Source organism: Apis mellifera, linkage group LG16, assembly GCF_003254395.2.
Source record: "Apis mellifera strain DH4 linkage group LG16, Amel_HAv3.1, whole genome shotgun sequence".
NCBI classification, from domain to species: domain Eukaryota; kingdom Metazoa; phylum Arthropoda; class Insecta; order Hymenoptera; family Apidae; genus Apis; species Apis mellifera.
Genome location: NC_037653.1, coordinates 1,360,514 through 1,381,642, shown reverse-complemented (window position 1 = coordinate 1,381,642; position 21,129 = coordinate 1,360,514). Strand labels below are relative to the sequence as shown.

The 21,129-nt window shown below is 21.9% G+C and overlaps 1 protein-coding gene across 3 annotated transcripts in view; it reads left to right on the top strand.

The window, feature by feature from the left end:
• Positions 1-21,129, top strand: part of LOC100578662 (cadherin EGF LAG seven-pass G-type receptor 1) — a 144,663-nt gene that overhangs the window by 86,146 nt on the left and 37,388 nt on the right. For all 3 annotated transcript variants that reach the window (XM_016917093.2, XM_016917092.2, XM_016917094.2), the window contains one exon: positions 10,132-10,237. In XM_016917093.2, coding sequence (XP_016772582.1) covers positions 10,132-10,237 — 106 coding nt within the window. The remainder of the gene's footprint in view (positions 1-10,131; positions 10,238-21,129) is intronic.

The window sequence follows — 21,129 nt, the reverse complement described above, 5'->3', positions numbered from 1 at the left end:
ATATAAATCAATGGAAAAGTATGCAAAATATGCGAAATTGATAAAAAAAAAATTTGACAGAAAATTGTATACAGATTTGAATTTTTAAAAAACAGATTTGATTAATATGGAGAAGATATTAGAAATTAGGAATAAAAAAATGTATAATAGATTGCTAAAGGAGAATGATGCAAATGAAGAAAAAAAGGAGAAAAAGTAGAATGAGAATGAAAAGATGTGTGTGGAGGTATATATATATGTTGATATAAGAATTAAAATTTACATATAAAAAAAATGTAAATCTATTTCATAAACGAAGGATCGAATACTATGAATACATAACCTATAAAATGTTGTAAACAAGTGATAGATAACATTTTCAAGAAAGATAAATTTTATTATTCTCGAATATATTGTGTATAAAGATTTTCAATGGATTATCAATATTATTTCATCTGCTCTTCTGGAATATTTCTCCATAAATTATTGTTATTGTATTATATGCTTCGATAGATATATTAAACAGCTATTGCAAATTAAATGAATATTATATATATATATATATATATATATATATATATATATATATATGTTAGACATATAATATATATACATACATAAGCATTTGTTATCCATATGTATTATCTTTCAGAAAAAAAAATTTCCTAATTTTCTACATAAAAATTCCGCAGAAATATATATATATTCTATCAAATTGTATAACTGAATACAGTAGCATACAGTACTTTTTTCATAAAGAAAGAAAATTTTTTATTTCAATTTCTTTATTTCAATTGGTATTTATTTTAAAGTCAAAAACATCTATTTTATTGAAATAAAACAAATTTGAATTGCATCAATTCATTCATTCAAATTCAACTATTCAATAGATTAGAAAGAAATAATCCTAACCTCTTACCGTTACATCGAAATCTCAAAATAGTTTAGAAACATTAGAAAAGAATCGGTTTCCCAAATAAGTGGGTAAAGTAAAGTAAGGTAAGATCGACTAAGGTAATTGAAGTTTTCACGTGATTTCAGCAACTCCCGATTTCAATCGAGCATTGATAACCCAGAGTGGCTACTGCTAAACTAGAAACTTTAGTAACTTTGTGTGGATACAGTAAATAGAGCAGCAAGAAAGAGATTTCTAGATGTCACTAGAGTTCAAGCCTGCTTTCTCTGAGAGTGGCAAACTTTAGATATCGTGAGTTTCGACCTGAAATCGATTTCAATTGAGTTCTCCAACCGCAAAAACTTGACTTGGACCATTCGAATAGCATGCAATCGATCAAAGTAATTTTCTTTTCCCTTTCGATATTCTTGCGGAAGGATTGAATTAAAATGACGGTTAGGAAGAAATAAATTGAAAACGATTATTGTTTAGGTTAGGTTATTTTAAATTGATTCGTTTGTAATTAAAAATCAATTAATTACAATAATAAACTTTTACACTGATTGAATTAGAATTTAATTGAATGGAATTAATATATTATAATTTTATTTGGATTTAAAATTTATATTTATAAAGCAGCATATTAAAAAAGAAGGTAAGAATATAAGATATATCTTTATAAAAAACATTCAAATTTAAGATTATTTTAATTGCACACCTTAGAGATATAAAATCACGTTATAATATTTTTTACTTATAATTACTTTTTATATTTTTTTTATCTTATACTTGTAAAGATTCTAAACGATTGAATAAATATCATTTATAATTCTATTTCTTTTGATAAATAGAAAATTATATTTGAAATGCTTATTATCTTTATCATTTCAACAATCAGAATATTGTTTGAGAAGTATCATGATTTATTATTATTATCTCTTTTTGGCTTCATTCAATGTAAATTTAAATTGCTTGTAATTTAATAACCACATTTTTGTATGTTTATTTTTGTTTTGGTTTTTGATAATTATATATATAATTTATAAGATTTTTGGAAGAAAAAAATTTTATTTCAACATACATATTTTATTATTTTAATTTCTATATAGTGAATTGAAATATTAATAGGTGTTATATATCATATATTTATTTGATAAAAAAATTAATTTTATTAATTAAAATTAAAAATAATAAATAATTCTATATTCATTTAAATTTGTTAATTTTAATCTCATCAAATTTTATTTAAATAATTTATTTAAATAAAACAATGAAAAAAAATATATTATTGTGAATAATATATTAATAATTATTAATAAATAGGCATTCAATTAATTATTTATGAAATAATAATTATTTATGAAATAATTGTTAATAAGAAATCAATAATAAATTTTATTAATTAGATTGAATTTAATTTATTAATTTATTATTAATTTATTGTTAAATATACAAATTAGATATACAATTAAAATGAATATTATTAATTCAATTGTCTCTTCAAGTTTATTAGTACTTGAATAATTAATAATAAGAAATATCATTCTAATTTATTAGTAAGATAATTATTAGTAAAATGGAAGTTTATAGCATTGGAAATTTTTAATTTTATTAAAAATTTGGATCTCATGAATATCTGAATCTCATGAATAATATGAATATTTTAAATAATCAATAATAATACTTATATATTCTATAATCTAATACTTATCTATTACTTTAACTATATATTTATTCTATATCTGTATTATATGTATATATGTATATATCCATTCTTGTTATAAATATAGAATTTTTATATTCTTATATATTGAATAACTTCTTGCAACAAATAAGAATTTAAAAAGAATATTTTTTTTCAATTTAAGAAACACAAATCATAATTTTATATAAATATTTTGATTAAAGTTAGTCACTTAAGAATGATAAATTATTAATTATTGAAAACTGAAGTTTAAATTTAAATAATTGAAGTTAAATTTATTTTATATATTGTATGATACATAAATATCATTATTATTAATCATTATTTATTAATCTTATTTATTATTCAAGAGACTTATATATATATATATAACTATAACTTTCAATTTTAATGAGATTTTTTTTTTAAAATTAAAACATGAATGATCATTTTCTCAAATGATTTATTTCAATAATCTTTTGTCTACATTTCTTTATAAAATAATTTGAAACTAATGATTAAATATTTGCTTTTAAGCAAGTAATAAATTTTAAAGAAACGAATGTATTTTCTTTCAAATTTAAAAACTTTTTGCATTTTACATTTAGGAAAGAAAGTGTCCATAAAATCTTGAAAGATCGATTAATCTCGTTCTTCGCTTTTTTCACTGATCTCTTGAATAATCCCTTTCGAGGCTTTAGGTATGCTTAAAAAGCTTATCGTCTGAATGAATTGTCGAGTAAGAAAGAAGGAATGGAATTTAATAGTGGTACATTTTACACAGAAGCTTGAAGCATGAATCGATAGTTCGATCAATATTTCTTTCTTTACTGTCTCTTGAAAATTTAATCATCTCTCGTTTTTCATCTTTCAAATCGATTTTAATGATGTGAAGAACAATAGCTTCGAATCAATTATCCAGAGTGGAAATGAGGTAGAAATTAGCGTTACTTTTTATCAATGGCGAGAATTTAATATTAAGAAGAAATTCAAATTAAAAATATATGATGTTCAAAGAAACTTTTATTCATGAGATATTGGATATCGAAATTGAATAGTAATAAATTGTTAAATTATTAAATTGAAAATGTTTTATTATTTATTTTTTTTAATAAAATTAGACATTTAATTTATGTCTCTGTGAATTAAAAATATTTCCTATATACACTTTTAAAATATTATAAAGAATAATAATTCAATTTAGTGATAATGATGTGATTTTTTTATAATGATTGTTGAATGATTTAAATATAAAGATAAGAAATCAATAAATTATAATCAAAATAATATAATTTTACACGCAATATGAAAAAAATAAAACTAAGAATATAACGAATAAGTGTAATTAATTTACATAACCATTTTTATTGAATACACAAAAAAATTTTACAAAAATTAATTAATTGAGCAACATTGTCACGAAGAAACAAGGATACATAAAAAAAACAATGTACGTAACACGTGTTAAAATAGATAAATGTTAATGCGTCATTAATTAAAAATGGCAGCAGCAACTCTCTCAAAAATGAATATTTTATAACTGGTTCGGATGGCGAACCATTATCAAGAATAAAGCTTTGCAACTTTTAGAAATCTTTCTGAAATTCCTGCCTTTTCTGAGAATCACTTCTTTAAAATCCTATTGACGATTTCTTATTCGATCTGTGAATAATTCATTCCGAAGTGAACCAACCCCAATGGGTAACCTCGCTAGAAAAAGAAATATCGTGAAGAATCGAAGGGATGGATTAACTTGCCGCTCTTTTATTCGATTTTACGAGACAAATTCACTTCTCGTCTCGTGAACTGACTCGCAAAGAACAGTATCGATGACAAAATTTCGCGGAATTTTTTTTTGTTAAAAGGATTGTTACAAAAATGTTAACAAAGAACGGTATTAGATTTTATGTATTTCTTTTATGCGCTAGATTGAAAAGGTATGGTTACAGAAATGTAAATTAAAAATTCTTCAAAAGACTAATATGGCTTTTAAGAGAAATTAAGAAAGGGATATAAAAAAATAAGAGAAGAAAGATAAAAAAAAAATATTTATGATTAATTTTCTTTATTTTATTATAATGCAATATAATTTGTAAGAATAAATTATTATAAATTAGAGATAATAATTTAAAACTTTGGTATTCAAATTGTTAATTATTACTATGCTAGTATTACTAATAATACTTAATAATAATTCATTATTGTTATTTTTATTTATATTCAATTTGATATTTTATTTAATTAATTTCAAAGAAATGATTTCTTTAATTATTTTCTTTTATTTTCTTATACTCTTTCACAAAAATATAGTGTGAAATGGCTTTTTATCTTGTAAAATTAAATTGCTTATAATTTAATAAACAAGCCTCATTTTACGAAAAAATTGCAAAAATCTACATTTTTTGCTCTAATTGATAAATATTAAGTTCTGTCGCTAATCTGTCAACCTTATTTTAATGGTATCTACTTAAATTATATGGCAAAAATAAAAAGATGACGCATCTATTCGTCATAATACAAGAAATTGCTTTTTATGACAAGTAAAAATCTTTTTATGACGAGTATGAAGTTGGATCATTTCTTTTTTTTTTTCTTTTTTTTTTTTTTTATGGCACTCCGTATATAGAATAGTATATTTTTCGCGCGAAATACGTAGTCGAGGAACGAAACTTTACTTTGATCGTCAAAGCATCGAGTCGATTCAGTAGGTAATATGGTAAAATTTTCCATACGAAATTTTCTCCCGGGATGTTTTCTTTTCCCGTATGCTATTTTGAACACGGTCTGTTTACGAAATGCGAACTGGATACGCGAGTCGCTTGAAATATCGACAAATCGTCAGTTCAATTTCTATGTGAATGTGATATTTCGCTTCGATGCAGTTTTAACGGAGGATTATTGCTCTGTTTTATCGACGCGTATAAACGCTAATCAAAGTATTTTATTTTCACTCTTTTCTTTTTTATCGATCGGTCGTAAACGAGTAACAAATGAATTATATATGGATATTTGTATAAATGCATATTATTTTATTAAACGGAGAGAACTATTTATAGAACTGTAAGATGGAAATTATTTAATACGATATTATGTGTCATATATGAGATATCTCATGTGACTTTAACATTTTGATTTTATTAAAGAAAAATGATTTGAAAATGGTGTTAAAGAAAATATTATAATATTACTACTCCTTTTTGTGAGTGGATATTGTAAAGAATGTATATAAAGTTTGTTTTTTTTTAAATGAAATTATATATTTTTTAATAAACAAATATTAATCCATGTGTGATTAAAATTATTTGATAAATTATTGATTTAATTTAGAGCACAGCAACTTAATATTTCTTTCTTTTCTCTCTCTCTCTCTCTTTCCTTTCGCTTTTTAATCTTACTCTTACTCTCATCACAGTCACAATAATGCTTGTCTAAATTAACGTCGAAATTCCTATGGAGCAGGTAGTAACTTCCAAGAAATTGCTTCAAGTTCGAACTCCTCGACAAGAAAAAAGAATAAATATAATGAAAGTAAATAGAAAAAGAGACAGTTTATCGAGCATTAATTAAGCAACTCGGTGGAGATAAAAATGAAACAAAAACAAAAATTAAAGAAAGAGATCGATTAATAATCGAGATACTTAAGATTAAAATAAAAAAGATACAAATAATTTATTATTTATAAGTAAAATCACCAGAAATTTTTCTGCGTGAATTTCTTTTCTGTTCGAAAAAAAAGTTTTAAAGGCACGATGCTTTTAGGATTAAATCGAAAATTCGAATTCGAAGATTTAATAAGAAAGTCTTGGTGAGATTAGGTATAAGATAGCGATTCGATATCAACTTGGAAAGAAGAACACGGAAACCGTATTTCTAGTTTTCGTCAAACTTTCTTCTTCAATAACCTTCCGTTGTTTCCTCCTTGCTTCATCCTCCGTCTCTGAAATTCAATTTCGTTACTTTTCCTTTCTTCCGTTCTGCGGGCGAACATTCGCAAACACTGTTCATCTCTCTCCATCGAACTTTTCTCTCGGCATTGAATTGAAGTAACTTGATGCTCGATCTCACCGCAAATTCGATCCAATGTATTAAAAACTTGAGAACGTGCTCGCCATTCATACACGTGCTGCTATATCGTATATATACATGTATTTGTTTTCGTTGCGCGCGAAATCGATTCAAACATATGACGTTATATATGTAAATATTATTTGTTTAAATGTCTGTTGCTATATTGCAAATATAATACATCTGAGAAATTATATTTTATTTAGTGAAATTATAAGCTTTGTTTTTTTCTTTTTTTTTTAGTATTACAATAAAGTATCAATTATCGATATCTTATTATATAATTTAATTATTCAATAATTATTAAATAGTCAATAATTATGATTAAAAAAATTAATCATAATTGTAATTAATTCAATAAGATAATTATATTTTAAATTATGATTGAATTAGTGATTAATTTATTATCATATATTAACAATAATATTGTATATATTTTATGTAAAAATATGTGTATAATTATTATTTTAATATGTAAAACAAATTTACTTTAATATGCATCATTTATGAAACATTTTGACAATTTAAAAGTAATATATATGTCTTTGGTATATTTATTAATTATTGTTAGATATGAAAATAATTTATCACCAAAAATTGAAGATGAAAGCATATAAGAGAAACATTTTCTTTTTATTAATTATAATTGTTAATTAAATTAAAAAAAATTAAACTTTTTTTTACCTTTTAAACTAGGTATTAACTATTTTGCCAGATGACATTCCAAGCATCTATTATTAATCTATTATGTATCATATAAATATACAAATATTATTAGATTACTCTTCTGTTGTGAAAAAACAAAACTTATAATTTTACTAAATAAAATATAATTTCTCAGATGTATTATATTTGCAATATAGCAACAGACATTGTATCAAATAAATAATATTTACATATATAAGGTCATATGTTTGTTGTGAAGATTCGATCAATGATTATGATTATTACTTTCAATAATCGATTATAATAATGATTAATTAATGATTTATCATCGCATTATATATACTCTTGATAATTTCTTTATAACTAGAGTATGCTTCACCGCTATTAACGTATCTACAAATGGGTTCCATTTTTCTATCTCCATATATCTATCGTTTTATGCTTCCAGTAAAAGAAAAATAATAATATTTCATAAAACTTGTGCCCTATTTGGCCGCTCGCCGACCACTTTGCTGTTCTCAACAAATAAAAAGAAAGAGATAGGGCAAGAATATAAACAGTTTCACCTTGACCAATCCAATTGTTTGATTTATGAATTATTTACATGAATTGCTACATGAACTCATTTATACAAACTCTTTGTTCGTATAGAATATACGTGCATATTTTTATATTTGTTATAATGTATCTTTTAAATTATTAAAATTATTTATAAAAAATTTATATATATATAAACTAAAATTTTTTTTATTTTAATCTTAAATAAATAAATAGATTGAATTAAAATAAATAAAAAGTTTAGGCATATAAATAATATTTTAATTTAGAGATTTTCAATCAGTATTTTAAAATGTATCGTTTGTAATAAATTTTAAATGATTTTTTAATATAATAATTAATATGATTAATTAATATTCTTCCTCAGTCACTTCTCTTTATCTCAACGATATCGATATGTATCAATTAATCAATAATAATGGATAGTCACGTTTCTATGATATTGTTTCACGAGACGATTTTTTTATAAAAAAAAAGATCAATGGATAATTTTTTTTTATTTACAAAATATCATAAATAAGTTTTAGAAATATTTATCAGAAAGAAAATTAGACAGTCTAGTTCGCGTATATATAAAATTTAAAGAAATTGAAAATCAATTTATTTCCACCTCGTATCATTTACACTACATTTTTCACCAGGATTATTCCTATCGAATTCCTATCTCGTCCTCCTTACGACTGTTTCGTTTTTCTTTTTATGGATGTTTCGCACGAATCGAACAAAACACGTAATGTAACGAAAACAAAAAGAAACGAAGGAAGAGAAGGAAAGGGAAAGAGTTCCTTTGACAGGAATTTTCTCGTAAATTGTATTTTGCGTTTCTTTGTTTGCCATCCTGTTCGACGACGAAGGAATGCAAATTATCTGTACAACAGTGCCTTTTTTTAAAAGATAGGTGGTATGAGATGTAATGAGACACGTATGATTTTTTTCTTTCTTTCGTGTTTCAAACTAAAAGTTTCTCTAAATATATTTTGCAAAATATTATCATTTTATATTTTGCAAGAAAATAGTGCATTCTGTTTTTTAATCTCTTTTAATAGTAATGCAATATCCACTAGAATTTTTATTTATGCGAATATATAAATGTTCTATTAATTATTATTAATTATTGTCTAAATATTTTATTATAGACATGAATAGTACATTTTCCACTAGAGTGTGTAAACATACAAAGAATTTATTTATTTATTTATTTTTCTTTTTTTTAGGGAAAGAATAAAATTTATTAAAGCATGAAGTGAAAGTAATAATGAAAATGTTTTATTTTATTTATTTCATTTGTAGAATTTAAAAAAAAAGAACTTTTTAAAAGTTTGAAGCCCAAAAACAATATAATATCATAGAAATAATGATAGAATCATACAATTCTGAAGAAAAATTATATATATATTCTGTAAATTATAATTTATTATAAACAAATTTGGATTCATTAGATTTGATTTTTTTGAAAATGAAAATGTTCTACTATGCATATACTATGTATTATAATAGAAATAATTGATTTCTTACATATATATAAATTAAAATAATTGTTTAATTTTCTTATTTCTTTTTTAATCAAAAATATCATTCGTCTCTTCAACTCTTTCCTATTTGATCCCATCACTATTGCTGACTATGATTGTTTCATAAATTGTTGTAAATTATTTCATAATTATAAGTATAATACAATTATGGATACAGATTAAAATATACATACAAAATTAAATGAATAGAATTAAAATAGAGATCTATTTCTTACTTCAATATATATCAAATCTTTTAAGCAATTTTCAAATTACATTATTTTGAAACTATTCAAGAAATAATTTATTTCTAAAATAACAAATATTTCATAAAATATTTTATATGTATGTTTTAATTAATTAAATAATTCAATTAACATTCTAAATAAATTATTTAAATTATTTCCTATTATTAATTAATGTCTTAATATTATATTATTGTTAACTAATACTATTATTACTACATTATACTATTACTATACTATTATTCAATATTCTTTGTACATTTTTAATAATTTTTCATAAATTCATAAACTTTTTCATTCTCTAAATTATCTTTAAAAATTGCATTTCTTAAACTTGCTTCTTATAACTTGTTATAAATTTATTAATAATAAGTAAAATCATATATCAATTTCAAAAATTTCTAATAATTCGTAATCTTATTTCTCTTGCTATGTTTTTTAACTGTAATAATATTTATCACTATTACTATACATGTTTAATATGTGTGCTATTTGATTTTTGTAGATAAAAGTTCCCTCCTGTTTCAGCTTATTCTCGGATTTGAGAAGCCTGGCGGGCACGACCCTTATGAATCTCTTGGCAGCTCTCTTCATGGTTCAACTACTCTTCATAGTTGGAGTGGGTGGCGTTCAGGTAAGTTTCGACAGCTTTTTCCAAAGGAAGAATTCTTCCTCTTCTCCCTTTTTTAATTTTTGCTGCTTGTTAGATATAAGCAGATCTATTCGAAAATTTGGCATCGCATAAATGATTTTTTATGCAATTCGAGAATAATTTTTAAACGATATCAAATGTAAATTTTTAAATATCATGCATAATTTATGAAATATTTTATACGAAAAGTAAAGTAAGATTTATTTATGAAATATTATTTATTATTTGTATTTTTTTATTCAAATTAATTCTTATTAAATATGTAACGTTTCGAATATTTATATTATATTACTGTGTATAATTATTATTATTATATATTATTACTAATTTATAAAAATAAAAGTTATAAAAGTAATATTAATTAATTATTTATTCCGAATGTTTATCGAAAAATAAATTTTTAATTAACAAATAAACTTTTATTGTTTTCAAATAATTAATTCTTCAATTACGCACTTGGCCAAATAAAAAATATCGATTAAAAAAATATTATACGTATCGAATAATAATTAACAATGATTATTTTTAATTTATTATTTCAAATAAATTTCGTCCAAAATTTGTTTTTGTCATATTAAATCACGAATTATATTTTAATAATAAAAAAATATACCTATATAGCCATATCATCATCTTTTTCTCAACACGTAAAACTATTCTCGTGTAAATTGTAAAGAGGTTTTTACCCGTCACGCGTGTCAGGTTAATTAGCGCGGATTTACCGTCTCTCGGTAAAAAAGGGAAAAAAGAAATCAAACGAGAAAAGAAAACGGTTCGAGGCGATGGATAGATTACCGAGAGAGCACGAAGAGAGTTTTTCTTTTAGCGAGGTAAAAAAAAAGAAAAAAAAAAAGAAAAAGACGTTTACACGTAACGTCCGAGAACTCAGTTGGAGGAAATGGTGAATAGAAATCGGACAAGTCGCAAAGGGAATGTCATTGCACGGTAAGAGAGGGAATTTTAAAAGCTGTTAAAAGCGGTCTCGCGAGTGCACGTAGCCTGGAATCATCGTAGCAATACTCTAGAGTCGAACAAAAGCCACGGAATTCTGTTCAACGTGTGACTTCTCAGCTGCTAAGCTCTCTAATGAAAACAGCACCGCAAAGGACATACGACCAGAAACAACTAGTATACGCCTCTCTGTTTCTTTTGCCTTATCGCAAAAATATTTCTCTCTTTCGGTTGAAAAAACATAGCCATGTCATTAGGGAAGTAGTAGCGTTAAAAGAGGTTGGCAGTGATGATATCTCGAGTTAGGTTGGTGTAGATATGCGTATTTATGTGTGTGTGTGTCTATTCGCACACCTATACTTATTTTTCTGTTGCTTACCTCCAGTTTCGTCTGTAATTGTAAACGTATACCATTGTTTCTAGACCAGAGCTCATAAAATGTTTCTGCTTCTTTTAAATTTAAGAGTTTTTGAATGTGAAAAAATAAAATATTGGGATTATTAATGCAAAAGGTAGGAAAAAGATATTTAATGTATACATGTATATAAATAATATATATAAATAATATATAGATAATAGTGATATCTTTAAAAATATCAGTGACTATTAATTATTGGCAGTCAATTTATTACTTTTTTTACTTTTCAAATATTTATTATTGAATTATTACATTTTTCTACAGAAAAAATGTTTAAAAAATATATATTTTGTTAATTCTTAAAATTGATTTAAATTAAATAATAATTAAAATAAAAATTTTAATGAACTTCCATGGCAATCGTTGTTTTTCATTAATGTTTCTTTATTTATGAATTCTTGTTCTACTGAATCTCTGTTTCTAAGGCTTATATATACATGTACACATAAGTTATATTTAATGTATATTAATAAAGTCGTTAATTTATCGTTATATTGGAAAACATTTAATATCCATCTAAAGAATTTAATCTCTTAATTTATATAGAATATTCTGATTTATACAGAATATTCTGAAGCTCACGTTTAATAAATGAAATATTCTAAAATTTATAACAAAACGACAATATATTAATTTTAATAAATTGGAAAATTATGAGAATCCAAAATCGTTCAATCAAATTGAATCGAAAATTTTTTCAGAATCATATTTGTTTCCTGAAAATAACTCACATATTGAAAAATATGAGAGAGATTCTTTAAAATATCGAGAATTTCGAGAAATTTGAACTACGTTTCGAAATCAGATTTCTGTTAGATCGAAATAGATTTTTTTTTCACTTTTAAAAAAATTCTATTCAAATTTTTCATTTTATAACATCAATATTTTCATAAATGTAGTTGTGAAATTGAAAAGGAAACATTATAATGAAAAGGAGTATTATAATTAAAAAATTATTTAAAAAATGGAACTTATGGAATAAATATTTTATAATCTATTTAATAAAAGTATTGGAAGTATGTGGAAACAAATTATTTTAAAATATTTATTAAAGAAGATTTCATAAAATAAATAAAATTATTAGATATTAATTTTATTATTTTTATTTAGATAGTTTTATTTAACAATATATCATATCATTAATATGTTTATGATAAATATGATATAATATTGTTAATATTATTATTAATAATATTATTCATTGTCATTCAATAATATAAGTTTTACATTTAATTAAATAAATATATTTAGTTATCAAATATATGTATATTCAACATTTGTTATAATAATGAAAAACATTTTAATATTGATAAATAATATTTGTTTTTGTAAATAAATTTATATAAATTATTTCAGAATGTTTGTTAGATTATATTAGAATATATTCATTGTCATTCAATAATATAAGTTTTACATTTAATTAAATAAATATATTTATCAAATATATGTATATTCAATATTTGTTATAATAATGAAAAACATTTTAATATTGATAAATAATATTTGTTTTTGTAAATAAATTTTTATAAATTATTTCAGAATGTTTGTTAAAAAATAAAATAAAATTCTGTAAGATAAATAAAATTATCAAACTATTAAAAAATAAATAATTTTATTTAACAATAAAATATCATAATACGTTAATAAGAAACATTATTATTTAATATTTTTGTCTATTCTTAAGTAATATTTAAGAATATTTCAATATTTGTAATAATGGAAAAATTTTTTTAATATAAATGGATAAAATATTTCTGTAAAAAAAATTCTTATTTTTACATTTCATAAATTTTTATAAAACTAAAACTTTTATTTTTAAGAAATTTTTTTTAACTGTTCTCATCAAAACTTGTAATGTGAAAACTTTTTTAAAAAAAATTTCATGGTCCATGTTATAAATAAAATCTTGATTGCCATTTTAATATAAGCCATAGAATGTCATGAATCTAGAGATTTTAATTAATATTCGTAGATGGAAAAGAAAAAAAGTAATATCGTAGTAATATTATATTACTAATAAAATATTGTGCTATTTTTAAAATTATAGTAGTTAAAATTAGTATAATAATTATTATATTAAATTTAATAATTTAAATAATATAAAAATATCCTTTTTATTTTAAACTAATAGAAGTTTACAATTTTAAGTTTACAAATAAAAAATTGTAAATTATTTATGAAAATTATTTATATTATAATTCATATAATTCATATAATTTATAAATAATAAATAAATATTTAAAACAAGAATAGCTTTTTTTACTTTTTTTATATTTTTTGATTTCAATATTGATTTTTCAATTTGAATTTGATTTTTTAATTTATTATTAATAAGATAAATATGAAATTTCATAATATAATTCCATTTTCTATTAATTGGACTTAAATTATGATTGATATTATTTTTATAGTTGTTGATTATCTCCTGTTTCCTGCCAATTTTTGTATCTTAACATTCTTAATCAGATATTGTTACCAATTCTTACATTAATGAATTTTTCTATTAACTTCGAGAACGTGATAAGATTACAAGATTTGCAACAAATTAAAAATAATTATCATTTCATATCATTTTTCGTATTCGTTTTCAAATATTGATAAATTTATAACATAAAAGTAAAGAAAATAGAAAATTACAATATATATACTTAAAATGATAAAAATATGAATTAAAAACAAATACAAAAGGTATATTTAAAAATTTATTAATGTCTGCAATAAAAATTAATTTTATCAAAACTATATTTTCATATTAAGTTAAAATTAGAAATAAACTTTTCTCATTAATAAAAAATAATTATACAATTTTAATTTTAACTTTTTCGTTTCATCTTAAATTATATACATATTTATGTTGTCTTTTAATTAAAACTAAATCCTATCTATTTTAAAATTGAAAAATCTGAAAAATTTAATTTAAAATTTTGTCATTTTCTTTTCCATCCTTTTTTAACTTCTTCTTCATATTAAAATTAAAAACATTGTTACAATTATTTTCAAAGCAATGTCAAGTAAAATATTATAAGTGCTTCAAATTTTTTGCTTTCATTATTAAATATATTCTATAGTGAAGAGTTCTTCAATAGATTTACCTTTTTTTTTTTTTTATATATATATACTTAGAATAATTCTAAATACATGTATGTAAAAAAGATTAAATGATTAGATTATTTTATTATTTCTAAATACCTTTAAGAATTCAAAAAACATTTCTCAAATTTCCTTTCCAATTTGGTGTTACTTGCACTTACTTCTCTTACATTCGACGATTCTTTAGCCTTCACCCCCAGTTAAAACTTCTATTCTTTCGAATGCCGAACACGGCAAACGATCCCAGATCCAATCGAGATTCGAGGCAAAAGTTGACCCGAATCTAACTCGAACCTAATGCAAACGAAATTCGTTGAATTTAATCCGAGCAAGCAAAGCGGATTTACCACGTTCGTTCGGAATCACATTTTCGAACGAGAACTCTTAAGCAGCATCGTAATTATTTCACTGAATGTAGAGTGAACATCGAAGTCGTGTTGTAAATATATCGGATAAAAAAAAAAGAATTATTGAAAACTGGGGATTTTGCATGCAAATACATATTTTTCTTGCGTGTCGTTTTGTTATATGCATATTTTGCATAAACGACATAAATGAGTGCGTTCCATATTTTTCTTCTATAGAAAAAATTAGAAGAAATATCGATACGATGATGAAACAAATTTAAATGTACAACATGTTAAATATTCGTGAGACAGTTTTAAAGGAAAATTAAATAACTAGATAAATGAATAATTTCAATCTTGACATCAAAAATGAATAAAATGTTTATGTTTTTATGATATGTTTATAGAAAAAAAAATAATTTTAATATTTAAAACATGAAAGAATAAAGATAACAAATGATTAAAGAAATAAATAAGTAAATATTTGTATATTTATGTAAGTATATTAATAAGTTAAAGATTTAATATTAAGTTAAAGGTTACATAGCGTTAGTGTCCACCATAGTATTAAGTTACAATTTGTGTTTACGTTTAAAGAATGAAACAAGAAGATAGAGAGTGAGATGAAGTTATTTTATATTATTGTTTATTAACTTAAATTCTTCACACCTCAAATAATATTTTTGTATATTTTGTATTTGTTTCATTCTCTAGAATTGATTTTCATAAAAAATTTTATGATTATTTTAACATTCTTATATACTTCATTACATTTTATGAATTATATACATATATTAATAAATTCATTTTCATGATCCCTTAATTTAATCATATATTAGTAGTTTGTTTATATCTTAAGTAATATAACATTTATGGATATTTTTTATATATTAATTGAATATTTCAATAGCATAAAAAACTGTTAAACTATAAAGTAAAATGCAAATCTTGTCTAACAATGTCAATAAATTGATTTATTGATTTATTATAATTATTTTATTAATGAAAACGTTATAAAATCAATTTTAAATGATTTATGGCATTTTAAAAAATTTGTCCATCAAATTTTCATTTTATCATTTAAAATATTACTATGAAATATTTGTTTATTATTAAAAATCGTAAATCTTGTTCTTATATTATTATTGTATTTCAATGTTGCTAATGTACAATAGTGTTTGTCGCACTTGAAAAATCACTTTTTATGAAAATGAGGAGGCCGTTTTTCTTGTATTTTAATTGCTATCAATTGATCCAATTAAGCATAATACTTTTTACCGTACATTATCCGTATGATAAAAATTCATAACAAAGCACTCCTTTGTAATTCCAAACAGACAACAAAATCTTTTTAATCGTCCTCGCAAACGAACTTGTTATACAACCTAATTGTAATGTAAAAGCTTCCTTTTAACCTTATATGTCTGGTATATTTCTTTTTTATCTTTGCTCGTGTAATACATGGAAAATATATTTTTATAATTTATTCGTTGTAATTATGCATTTAAATTAATTTATTAAAAATTATGGATAAAAATTTTAATAAAATATTTTATTTCAATAATGTCATCTTTTGTTACAATTCAATTTATATTATTAATGAAATTTTATAATATTATTTTGATAATATTAATAAATTTTATTTCATATTTTTATATTATTATTTAATTTTTATAAATTATATTTTATTCAATATTCTTAAAATTAATAAAATTGGTAAAGAAAATATTAATTTACAGAGATTTTCTTGTATAATTCAGATTTTATATTTTAGTAAATTATTCTAATAATAATAACAAATTAAGTTTTACAAATAAATTTTACTTTTACATTTTACAATTTTATATTTAAATTTTAATTTTAAGTCATCTAATGAATTGTATTATTCAATGTGCTTAAAATTAATAAAAAAAAAATTATAAATTGAAATTTATAACTTATCAAATTACAACAAATATTATTAATTGTAAATTATTGTGTAAGAAAATCCAAAACTTAGTTTTCAAGAAATTTTTTTTATTAAAATGAAATTACTATTTAAGGTAACAAATAATTTTACCTCTCTAATTTTGTTTCTCTTTGTTTTAATACTGAAAAATATGTATAAATTGTAATATAATTGAAAATTGTGAAGTGAATCCATTTTTTTAGGTATAATAAATTAAAAAATGTAAAAAAGTGAAATTGTTAATATCCTACTTCATATTTAAATAATTACAAATTAAAAATTTAATTATCATAAATATTTAATTAATTTTTAATTTTAATTATTTTGTATTTTATTACATATTTAACAACTGAAATAATTTTATTTTTACGTATTTCATTAAAATGAAATTTTTATATAATTTTTTTTATTTTAAAAAATATATATATCTTAAAAAAATTAAATTAAAATATATGAAATTTATTCAAAAGGAAACCAGATTATGTTTATCCAAATTTTATCAACTGATCTTTGATTTTAATAATACTTTTCTCATTAATACAATGATTATGTGTTATAAATGATAAATCTTTATAATACAAGAACTTCTTTGTAATCAAACAGAATTTTTAATGCCAACACTTATTACATGACTTAATATGTGCTTACAATAAATTTTCTCTTATTTTATTCCATTTTAACTAATCACTGATTGCTTATTTCTAAAAAAAAAAAAAATAACATAATCTTGCTAATACAAAACTTGAAATTAAAGTAATAAAAAATTATTAAATTTTCTAAATAAATAATTCAATAAATTAATTATTTTTCTATATATTAAAATACATGAGATTGATAATAGAAGAAATTGAAATATATATATTGAATGACATAATTATAATAGAATCTCGATAAGTAGAATCTCAAGAGTAGAACTGACATCTTTGAGTTATATAGATTTCGATTAATCGAAGTTTTATCCACTTTTATCTTTCCATAAAGATGTCTAGTAAAGGAAAATTTGACATAGAAAGATTATACAAGTATTAAAACTTTTTCAATTGCAAAGATTCAAGGAAAGAAAACTTCATGAAAATTTTTTATCATGAATAATTTTGAATAATTGGAATAATTATAACAATTGAAAAAAAGAACAATATAAGAATGATCGATTATTGATAATTGGAAATTGTAGTTAATTTAAATTGTAAAGACATTGATGATAAAAGTTATAGAGTTAAAATGTAATATATGCAAATTAGTTGATTTATAAGAAACTTATATTTTGATTTACAAAGATTTTTATGGAATAAAAGGAAATGAACAAAATTATAATCTTAATCACTTTTGAGTTTCAACTGTATTTAAAAAATGATAACCTATAAAATTTTGCGATATCATGAAAATAAAATCAAAATTTAAAGAAAATGAATTTCAATATTTCCAATTTCTAATAAAAACGCATAAGAATATCACATTAAAATTTCGAATTGAAAGTTTGTTATTTAAAAACTTACTTGTAAAACTCTGTTATTAAATAATATCAAAACGTATAATTAATTTCTATATTAAAAATTAAAAAATTATAATTTTTTTAATTATATCATTATTATAAAAGAAGTTGACAAATAAATTGATATTTCTTATGTAATTTCAAACAACTTTACAAAAATTTTCTTTTCGATTTTATTAATGAATTATTAACATTTAATAATAAATTTATAATAAATTTAATAAGAAATGATTTTTTTTTTTATTAATAGACAAGACACATATACGATGTCGACTGATAGTGTTGGGTATATACCGCCTGCGAGTCATTGAATTTGACACATATTTATTCAAGTTTCAAGTTATAATTTATAGTAAATAATGATACTAAAAGATTTTTAGTAAAATCCGATACTTTTACTTTTGTGTTTATTTTGATCTCTAGAATTGATCCAAAAATATAGTAACTCATAAATATATTAACAATCTATATTACTAATATATTCTAATATATTCTCTTGTATGAAAAATAAAACTGTCTTCAATTTCCTAACAAAATGTTACTAAATGCAAAATCGTAGTTTCTAATTTAACTAGTTTTATATTTAGTATCTAGTTACATTTCTATGTTAAGGAAACATCTCGTAAACCAATCAGCATTCAGCAATTTCTAGTTAATTCTCGCGAATAATATTATCGTTTAATTACTCGATCGTGCAAACTGGTATCGCGTCGATAAAAATCAACGTTCGAGAAGAACTCGGATTTGACGATACGTACTGATTTCTTTTTTGCGAAAGGAAAGAATATTCGTGAGTACGAAAAAAACTGATTACAAATTTACAAAGATTTAATTACATGCGCACGATTTACGATATATTTTTTTCATAAACGTTGAAAAAGTATATAATCCTCGGTCCACAAATTGGAAAGAGCGGAGATTAAAAAGAAAAAAAATTCCAATTATTCTTTCATCCGTACTTTGAATAACGAGCTCAGTCGGTATAAAACCGAAATGAAAATAACTGTAATTAAAAAATATTAACCATACTCGATTCAGAAAAGATAATTAGGTGGAGGAAAAAATAGAATAAAATGAAATACCAAAGTTACTTTTTTTCTTTTTTTTTTTGCTAACAGGAAATCAGAAAAAAAAATATTAGAACGTAAAGTTTAAAATGGATAATCAAAAAAAAAAATTTTTTTTATTACAAACAATATTTCCAAATATATGAAATAAGATAATTTTACCTTATGAAATAAAATGGATATAATTATATTAAAAATTTCTTTAAAAGAATAATTTAAAGAAAAATTTTTAAATATAGGAATACAATATAAATTGCATTAATAAGAAATAATTTTCAACATTTTCTTTCGAAAATCTAAAAAATTTAGAAAATTAGGAATAATAATAATAAGGATTTTTTCCACTGAAAATAGAATTTTATTAGAATTTTATTCCAAAGAAAATAAGCGTATAATTTTTATTTTTTCACTCTTCTTTAATATTGATCATTTAATTCTAGTAACGTCTAGTGGAAAAACTGCGAAAGAGTATTGCAGAAAGTTGTGTTATACTAATTAACTATATTATTTTATACCTATTGACTAGTACTACTAGTATTGATATGAAAAAAAAAATAAATAGTAGTAATTTCATATAAATACATGAATATAAAATAAAAATTGTGAAGAAATTAGAAATAAAATTTAGAAATTTATAAAATATTCAATTCATTATCATATTAAAAATATGATAATTATCTAATAATTTTTATCATATTATAATCTAATTGCTAATAATATTTAATATTTAAAAAAACTTTATTATCAAAAAATTTAAATATTTCACAAGACTGTACTACCTAGCTAGAGAAATTCATTTTTAGAATATTTTCTTTTCTTTTTTCATTTAGCGTGTACTATTTACGCTAAGAGTAATGAACTCTTTTTTTATCACGCTGTATATCATGCATAATAATAAAAGGTACCAGATACTATGCTTCTCCATTGATTTCTTCTCGATGCCAACGATTAGAGGAAATTTTTAGACGAAGAGCAAATCGATAAAGGTTGAACGAGTAATTAGGTACTTCTAACCAATCGAGACCTACGATTGACCTGACCCATGAAGGATGTCGATTATCTGTCTTTCATTTCACGCGCACACTCTCGATCTTCGATATTAAACTGAATGAGATTCTAGTCAAGTTAAACTGTATATATATATATATATATATATATATATATATATATATATATGTATACAGTTTAATTGGAGGCATATTAAGAAAATTGTATTTTACGAATATTGATGGGAAAATCACTGAATATGAATATATATTTCGTAACATCTGTGTTGTAACGTCGACCTTTCTTGTCTATACTCTATTATACTCTTGAGATGTGACTATTGATTATATTAAGGTAAACAAATAAAAGAAAATAGATATAAGGGTGGAGTTGAAGAACACACCTTATTTTGTAATACACAACTCGTTTATTTCACGGAAACAAAAGAAGAAATATTATTACAGTTGCAGATTTGTACCAAATAAAAATATTATGCACTTATTACTTAACTTTGCAACGTTACTTAAACTTGATGGCATTATATGAATTCAAATTTAACCAAACTTGAATTGTC